Raw genomic sequence first — 9374 nt, forward strand, 5'->3', positions numbered from 1 at the left:
GCAGGGGCTCCATCAGGATTCGTAACAAAGAATACAACTTTGAGTCAGTTCATTACAACAAGAGGATGTTGGTCAGCATATAACATTCTCCGAATTAGAAACCAAGGAAGGGATCACCTCTTAAATAATTTTATAATTGGAACAGTTATTATCTGAGGAAAAAATCGGTTGAAAATCAAAGACAACAAACATGTTGCTCATTTCTCAATATGAATTTGACTATCAAGAATAAGAGAGCATTTCTTAAGGATGGTCATGTTCTTTGAAACATTTCTAATTCTAGCAACTTTATGGGGAAAAAAGCAGTGTTGCGATCTCCAAAATCTAATGTTTATCCCTTTTCTTAAATATAATGTCCACTTCATTAACCACTATCACGTCATCCAAAATCTGTCTTTGTAGGCAAAAACGTTGACTTTCTTGTAAAAATAACAGATCCAAACAAATATATCTATAGGAATTATTATACAACGATAGGAATAATGATCATAACATGCGCATGTCATGACATGATTAATTTAATATGTAAATCACTACACTTCATGATTAATTTAATCTTTAAAATTTTGGTCAACTTTATGCTTTTCAAAGAAAATAAAAATCTTTAAGCATACCCAACTAATTTTTTACTGTTCTAGTATAGGTTTCCTCTAGGTTTGAGTCATTCTATCTAGAGCATAAAAGTTTCTTTCCCTGATTCTTTGGATGAATGTAGATTATATAATTGTTCTCTTAATTATGATAAGACCTAATCACTTTTTTATCATCATAATTCTCAGAGATATAATATGATCATGTAAGATATAATAAAATTAGGATATGATTAATTATATATATATATATATATATATATATATATATATATATATATATATATATATATATATATATATATATATATATATATATATATATACGATAATAACAGACTAAAAGGTACACTATACCATAAGCTCAATTCCAATAGCACAAAGAGGCTAAAAGATACAAAATTCTTAACCATTAGATGCAATCCATGGATGACCAAAGGATACATACTCCCCCGGCCCAATTTTAAGCATAATAGTGTGTAGAGAATAAAAGTAAAAGGATCAATGGATCATTAGACTCCATCCAAGGATGACCGGAGGGTATATATCGTTACAAAGTTAATAAATCCGAAAATTGTATAAACACAAACTTTAGAAACCAAATCCATAAATTTCCATTAAAATTGTATATTGATTTTTATCTTTAATTTTTTTATGTTAATTTCTTCATTCGCTCAAAATCTCATTTGCATACACTCTTCCATTGATTATTTTCGATCACTCTTGTACATATTAAATTAATAATTATTTTGACAGTGACAAGAATGACATCCTTAATTTAGGCAGTGGCATGGTACCACTAATCCTTCCCTACGTATAACCGTATAGGTATGCGCCGCCTCACAAAAAAATCAGCGGTGACGACTACATTGAAATGGCATCAATCGTTGAATTTAAAATTTAGGCAGCGAAATGCTAAAAATAAAAATAGAAGCAATGATAAATACACGTAGTGATAGAATAACTTTGAATTTCTTCAAAGCCATTTCTGAAGTAGCGGATTTTGACCCTTTCTAATATTATATATATACATACACGCGCGCGCGCACATATATATATATATATATATATATATATATATATATATATATATATATATATATATATATATATATATATATATATATATATATATATATATATATATATATAAATAAATGTATATGAATAAAATTTATGTATATTTTTAATTTTTTCAATAAGATTTTTTAATTGAAAGTGTGTGTATGAAAATTATTTTTAAATCTTAGTTTATTTCTTTCTTCTTATTAATTATTATGTTAATATTACACAATAAGATTTTCTTATTCAATTAGTATTTAAAACATTAGTAATACTTTTCGTACATGACTATTTCATGAATTAATTAATTAATCATTTTTTGTGATATAATGTTTTTTTCATTTTCAAACTTATTTTGTATGACTTTTGTATTCTATTTTTGTATAATTTTTTTATAAATATAACTTAAACTTGTATATTTTTCTTGCTTGTGGATTTTTCTTGTAGATTTTTTATACAAATCCCTTTTAAAAACTTTTTTCCCAAATTTTTCTATGATTTTGACAAAAATATGATTATTTTTCTTAAATTTTCTGTAAAATCCATTTAAATTTTTAATATTTTTGCATATTCTCGTACAATTTTTTTTGTATAAAATAACTTATTTTACTTTTCAGATTTTTCAGAAAACTAATTTATACATAAATTCTCTATTTTCTTTGTTTAGTAGCAAACAAGGGTATAGACGTTGTTAAAAAACTGAAGTGTATTATTAACAAAGTAAAAAAAAAAAAAAGAGATATTCTAGTATCATAAAAATTATTAAGAAAATGACAAATATTTACATAATATCATTTAAAGTTTAAAATTGACCATAAAAGATAATATTATAAAAAAATCATATTTAATTTATGCATTATAAATTTAATTATTTTGGTCATTTCTAATTTTTCGGTCAAACTCGCCACTTGTTGTAGTCATGCTTGTACTATATTGTGATTGTGATGCGAATCAAAAAATTACAAATATGTGACTCGTGGGATGTGAATGCGAAGAAATTTAAAATATCACTGTAATTGTGAGTGCATACCACAAATTAAAAAACCATAATATGATGCTTATAGCTCCATGAAAATATATTTAATTATATACAATCATACGACAACAATTTTATTTGATATATATAATACGGGAGCATATATCAAATATAACTTACTGAAAGTATATTTATATTCAATCTAGATACCAAGAATGTAGGGATGAGTCTGAGAGGGATGAAATTGTCAATATTTAGAGAGAAGGAAGTTATGGTGGAGTAAGGTGTTCACAAAGACTCTAGATATGAAGAAGAAAACTGATAAATTGTATAAACACTTTTTCAAACTTGAACGCTCAACTCAAATGTAGGAGAGTCAAGAGATAATTATATATAGTAGTGTACAATGATTCTGCATAAAGTAATTAAATATGAATTGATTATAAATTATAAAATTCTAAATATAGAATAAGTTTCTTAAATATGATTAGTTACAATCTGATGTATTTGTCAGAGTGATTTGTGTCACTTAAAGTAAATTAGTCTTCCAACAACTTTTCATTACCAGTAGCACAATCATAAGAATCTGTTTCGAATGGTTCTTTGTTTCCTTTATCTGCATGCATGATTGTCATTCAACAGCTAATTATCGTTAATATTTAGATCTAGATTTGTACTGAATTCCCAGGAATGAATAACATTTTCCTCTTTGGAGGACCTGGTTGCACCCGAAAACTCAACTGTGACCCATTTAGGTAGAATTTCCCTGAGGTCAATCTGGTGTGAGAGAGAATCATTAGGCGTAAAGGCAGAACTAGTTCCCTCAAAGAACTACGAGACAGCAAGGAGTTTGGAAGAAGCATTCTAAGTTATCAACGCATGCCCCATCTTCCCTATGTTGCTCTCAATACGAAACTTCTTATATTCGAGGGATGCAACCGAGTTATTATTGATCCCTACGCGGTGCATCGGTTGGTCATACTCGTTTATATAAGTGTCAAATTCGACAGCAACGATGTTATCTAGGGTGCCACCGTATAGGCCGAGACTAAAACCAGAAAAATTGGGTGGAGTCTGGTAGTCAAAGGCAAGTGGTGTCTTGTACAAAGTAAGGCCATCACCATAGTTGATTTTATTCCGTTCATCGACTGTGAATGAAAAACGAGTAGAAAAATCTGACGTTTCCGTTAGAAGAGTTTTTCAAGCGCAAAGGTTGGCCATAGATGGCTCGTTCAACTCCATTGTTGATGAGTGGATTGAGCACTATATTTCCGTTCTCAATTTTGGCTATGCCTGTGCATTGAATACGGCTTGCGATTTCAGGGTCGCTAAAGTTAGTTATGTTGAAGGAGAGTGGTTGAACTATTGGAAGGATCATAAAGATTATTGGCAAAAGAAGACAAGTTTTGAAGTAGTGGAAATGTTCCGAGGTAGCCAACATGGTTTTTTACGGCTGAGTTAGGCTTCAGAAGTTAAGCTGATTCGGAGTTGTTCTTAGACATGAAACCAGTTTTTTTTTTTTTTTTAAATAAAAAAAATGTTACAGGTGTTATATTGACACAAGAACAAGGAGTTATAAGATATTGTGATTAAAAAAAGAAAGGGATTGAGAGGTGGTTGTTTCTAATTTCTCGTTGTCTACATTTTAATAATACTAACGACTAGTATTTATTTATAAATAAAAAAAATTAAATATATTTTTTATTCTTGTAATTTAATATTTTTTTTGTTCTTGTAAAATTATTTTTTTTATAATTCTTATATATTATGATTGTTCTGTTTTCATCTTTATAATACTATTTTTTTTACTGTTTAGTATTATTTAAAGTATTTTAAGAATTAAAAATAAAAGAAACCTAATTTACAACAATTAAAAAAAATTACAAGAACAAAAAGTAAAAAATGCTAAATTGAAAATTTTAAAAAATTATTTATACCTAAAATAAAATCACCTAACAAATAGAGGTATCAAAGCACCTCATGCATACCATTAAACGAGTAACCAGTAGACAAGACATCAATGGTAGCAATACTTTCCCACACAAGAAGGCATGACCAGGTCTAGCTAGAGAGATGACATCGTAAATCAAATTTGGTTATTATTATTAATAATGTGAGTTAGTTAATATTTCGTTGCGGGAAAGTATCTTGCTTACATTAATTTCTTTTTCTTTCTTTTTTTTTATAAATTATATGTATTTCTTATTATAGCTAATTCTATTCTCAGATAAGATTATTATGGGTTAATTGAAACAATCACACACTCCAATAGATCCACGCTCTCGATGTACATTAATTCCTCTATCTTGAATTGTGGTTCATAAACTTTCGAATTAACTTATCAAACAAACCTAATTGCCGGGGTCCCAATTACCAGTTTTTGTCAATGAAGTTGATCATATATGCCTGCATTATTATAATCAAATCAAATAAATAACGTGTTTATCACGAAAACCAAATTAGTTGACTTATCTCATTGTGAAGCTGCTGCTTTTTTTCGTTTTTACAGGAATCGTGAAACTGATTCTAAATTATGCTGGACTAACATATCATTTAAATGAGTATTAGCAGCCAAAAGTTGAAAAAATTAAGAGAAAGAAAAATGCCTTAATATCAATAGAAACTTCACCTACACACTACGAAGAAAACCCAAAAAAAGTGTCAATCAGTGAAACATCACTCAGTTCTTATTTAAACAACAATATTAATTCCTCCGTCAAAACAAATAAATATAACCTTTCACAGCTACTGAGAATACCACTACCTGCAGAGATGGTGATCACAATTTTTCTTCTCGTGTTGGCCATTCCTTCTCCCCTTATCAAAACAGCCGAATCACTAAGTTTCAACATAACAAACTTCCACGGGGCCAAAAGCATGGCATACGAGGGTGATGGCAAAGTAAACAAAAACGGGTCCATAGAGCTAAACATAGTGACCTATCTTTTCCGGGTTGGAAGAGCCTTTTACAAACAACCTCTGCACCTGTGGGACTCATCTTCTGGTGTTGTAAACGACTTCTCCACACGCTTCACTTTCACTATTGCCAGAGCCACCAACGACACCATTGGTGATGGTTTCGCCTTCTACTTAGCCCCTCGTGGCTACCGGATTCCTCCGAACGCAGCCGGTGGAACTTTAGGCCTCTTCAACGCCACCACCAATGCATATATTCCCCATAACCATGTGTTTGCGGTTGAGTTTGACACATTTAATAGCACAATTGACCCTCCCTTTCAGCACGTTGGCGTAGATGATAACTCTCTCAAATCCGTGGCTGTTGCTGAGTTTGACATTGACAAAAACCTCGGAAACAAATGTAACGCTTTGATAAACTATACTGCTTCCAGCAAGATCCTCTTTGTGTCTTGGTCCTTTAACAATTCCAATTCCACTAATTCTTCCCTTTCTTACAAGATTGACCTCATGGACATTCTACCTGAGTGGGTGGATGTTGGCTTCTCCGCTGCCACTGGACAATATACCCAACGGAACGTTATTCACTCGTGGGAATTCAGTTCATCCACTGCTTCAAAAAACCACAATAATGTTCTGCTGGTTGTTGTGGTAACCTGTTCAACAGTCTTGGTGGTCGTGGTCGTTGTCGTGAGTGTTGCAGCTTGGGTAATGATCACAAAAAAGAGAAAGGGTAAGGTAGACAATGATAATAATGGTGAACGTGGAGCCACCCCGGTTAAGTTTGATTTGGATAGGGCAACTTTACCTAGAAGATTTGATTACAAAGAACTAGTTGTAGCTACCAAAGGGTTCGCGGATGATGCAAGGCTTGGACGAGGTAGCTCGGGACAGGTTTACAAAGGGGTTCTGAGTGATTTAGGAAGGGTTATTGCTGTGAAAAGGATTTTCACTAGCTTTGAAAATTCAGAGAGAGTTTTCATCAATGAAGTTAGGATCATAAGCCGTCTTATACACAGAAACCTGGTGCAGTTCATCGGGTGGTGCCACGAGCAAGGGGAGTTTCTGTTGGTTTTTGAGTTCATGCCTAATGGAAGCCTCGACACCCATCTCTTCGGGGAGAAAAAAACTTTGGCCTGGGATATTAGGTACGTTAGATAATTTGATTTAGCTTTATTTTTTTATATGTATTTTATTGTTTATTATCACTTGAGGGTTGTTTACTGTGTATTTGGCAGCATGTTTCTGGTAGATGCAAACTCAATGGAAACTAAAAAAACGATTTGAACTTATGCATAACCTAATTTGATCATATGGGAAAAGCTTATTTTATTTTTCTTTCTTCTTTTTTATTTAATTGCTTATAAGAAAGCTTATATATCCGAATAGGGTCACCGTTATTTTCTTCTTAGTCTTTTTGCTTTGATGTATATGTATTTCTATTTTGTCTCTTGGAATGTAGCTATTAGCTTATGCTATTGAAATTAATCATTTGTCACCATTGTTCTTAATTCTCTCTTCTCTTTACAGGTACAAGGTAGCACTAGGGGTGGTTTTGGCCCTTCGTTATCTTCATGAGGATGCAGAGCAAAGTGTTCTTCATAGGGATATTAAGTCAGCTAATGTGTTATTGGACATGGATTTTAGCACCAAGCTTGGCGATTTTGGGATGGCAAAGTTGGTGGATCCAAGGTTGAGAACTCAGAGGACAGGGGTAGTGGGGACTTATGGGTACCTTGCACCAGAATATATCAATGGAGGTAGGGCAAGCAAGGAATCAGACATTTATAGCTTTGGGGTTGTGGCTCTTGAAATTGCATGTGGGAGAAGGATTTATCAAGACGGGGAGTTTCATGTACCTCTCGTGAATTGGGTGTGGCAATTATATGTGGAAGGGAATGTTCTAGGTGCTGTTGATGAGAGATTGAACAATGAGTTTGAGGTGGATGAAATAACAAGATTGATTGTTATGGGGTTGTGGTGTACTAACCCAAACGACAAAGAAAGGCCCAAGGCTGCACAAGTAATAAAAGTTCTTCAGCTTGAAGCGCCATTGCCTGTGCTTCCGCTTGATATGCATAACGCTTATCCTCCTTCTCTAGTTACCCATGGGCAACCCACCTACAATTCCTCATGTTCAGTACCCTTCACTAATAGCTTCGTCAGTGTTGGACGCTAATTTCCTGAGCAAGGCAGAAAAAACAATCTGTTTCGGGCAGCAGGCTTATGATGTAGTGTGCTTCATATGTTAATTTAGTTTAGTCTTATGATTTTCATTACTTTTGTGGTGAAATGTTTAATTAATGGCTTGTTATATATACGTAAGTGTCCAGAAATAATCTCTTTGCATATGTAAGGGTTAGTTAGGCTAGCTACCAATGACCATTCGTCATATATTTGCAAAGTAAGAAGCCTTGTTTGATCATGGTACATTAGCTATATATATATATAAAAGGCAGTTGCAAACTTGGATTATAATACACACAAAAGAATTTTTTTAAATTTAAAATTACTATAAAAAGGGAAGAATATTTTTTATTCCTTTTAATATTTTGATATATTAATTAGACTTAAATATCTTTTGTTACCACTAGAATTATCATATCCATCTATCAATATCAATATTGATTAAAGAAGAGATTGTTGATTTGTATAATTTATTAGCTTTTGAATTTCATCTTCTCAGTTGAACGACTCTATCTTTTTCTGATGAGAAATCTGTGTTTAATTTATAGGATGTCATTCTTATTGTTTTGGCCACTATCTTGTATGGTCTTAATCATGATTAGTGGTACTATGATCCCTCCAAATGTAATAGGGCGCGGTTACAGCTGAATCTGGGGTATTTCATTGTCTTGGATGTGAAGCAAATGTCGTGGATGTTACCCCGTGAATAAGTTGAAGCTTGAAGTGTTTGATAGTTTCAACACAGTTGCTAGCTTTTGCTGACTCCGACAGGATAAAATTACTTGGCTGGTCTTTTGCCTCTATGGTGGAAACTTTCAGGGTTTGTTGATGAAATTTACTGAGGATATATTTTAGTCCAAAGTGAAATTAATATGTTTTTAATTGAAATTTTGTATGAATATAAAATATAATACATATAATTGATGTCACAACACTACTACAAAAAGCATTTTTTAGGACATTGCTTTTACGTTGATTGATCAAAAACCGACTTCGAAAGAAACTGGTGGCATTTTTTAAATTAAATGCAACAGATTTACGATGGTTTTGCAAAAATCGTCTTAGAAAGTTGTCATTCTAAGACAATTTTTTCACAACCGTCTTAGAATATTTAGCAATATATATATATATATATATATATATATATATATATATATATATATATATATATATATATATATATATATATATTAGTTCTCCTTCCACTCTATCGCTCTCACAACTTCTCCTTCGACGCTCTCTCTATGGTTCCCAAGCCACCACCTCAGCACCGCTCTAGGAAAAGCCGTCCTCCTCAAGGTGACCACCCAACGCCGCCAACATATTCACTCTCTCCAGTCCGTGCTCCACCAATCCGTCGTCACCTACAACACTAACCTCGCTTTCATTTTCATCTTCTTCAAAAACCTTCGCTTCAACACGCTCGTTAGAGAGAAGGACTACGAGGTTGCGGTTGTGGTCATTAAAGAGCACATGGCATGTGACAAGTGCAAGGCCATGCACAACAACACCACCACCACCAACAACAACACCAACCCCATGGAGACCGAGGTGCCCCAGTTCCTTGTGGAACTCCCCGTAAAAACCATCTCCATGGATAAAAAAAAGTCATCCCTTTCAAGCCCATGCTCTAGACCGATAAG

At 32.8% G+C, this 9374-nt stretch overlaps 1 protein-coding gene across 1 annotated transcript; it reads left to right on the forward strand.

Moving 5' to 3' along the window:
• The first annotated feature begins 5163 nt into the window (after window positions 1–5163).
• LOC100784490 (L-type lectin-domain containing receptor kinase IX.1) lies at window positions 5164–8000 on the forward strand. The gene is made up of 2 exons (XM_006599235.3): window positions 5164–6692; window positions 7075–8000. Exons 1-2 carry the CDS (start codon window positions 5401–5403, stop codon window positions 7721–7723), a joined length of 1941 nt encoding a protein of 646 aa, XP_006599298.1. The 5' UTR covers window positions 5164–5400; the 3' UTR covers window positions 7724–8000.
• The last annotated feature ends 1374 nt before the right edge of the window (window positions 8001–9374 follow it).

This window comes from Glycine max, chromosome 16 (assembly GCF_000004515.6).
Source record: "Glycine max cultivar Williams 82 chromosome 16, Glycine_max_v4.0, whole genome shotgun sequence".
Classification (NCBI taxonomy): domain Eukaryota; kingdom Viridiplantae; phylum Streptophyta; class Magnoliopsida; order Fabales; family Fabaceae; genus Glycine; species Glycine max.

Coding starts and splice junctions, on each gene's coding strand:
- LOC100784490 (XM_006599235.3), top strand. CDS start 5,401: ATGGTGATCACAATTTTTCTTCTCGTGTTGGCCATTCCTTCTCCCCTT. Junction 6,693..7,074: donor ACTTTGGCCTGGGATATTAG/GTACGTTAGATA, acceptor TTCTCTTTACAG/GTACAAGGTAGCACTAGGGG.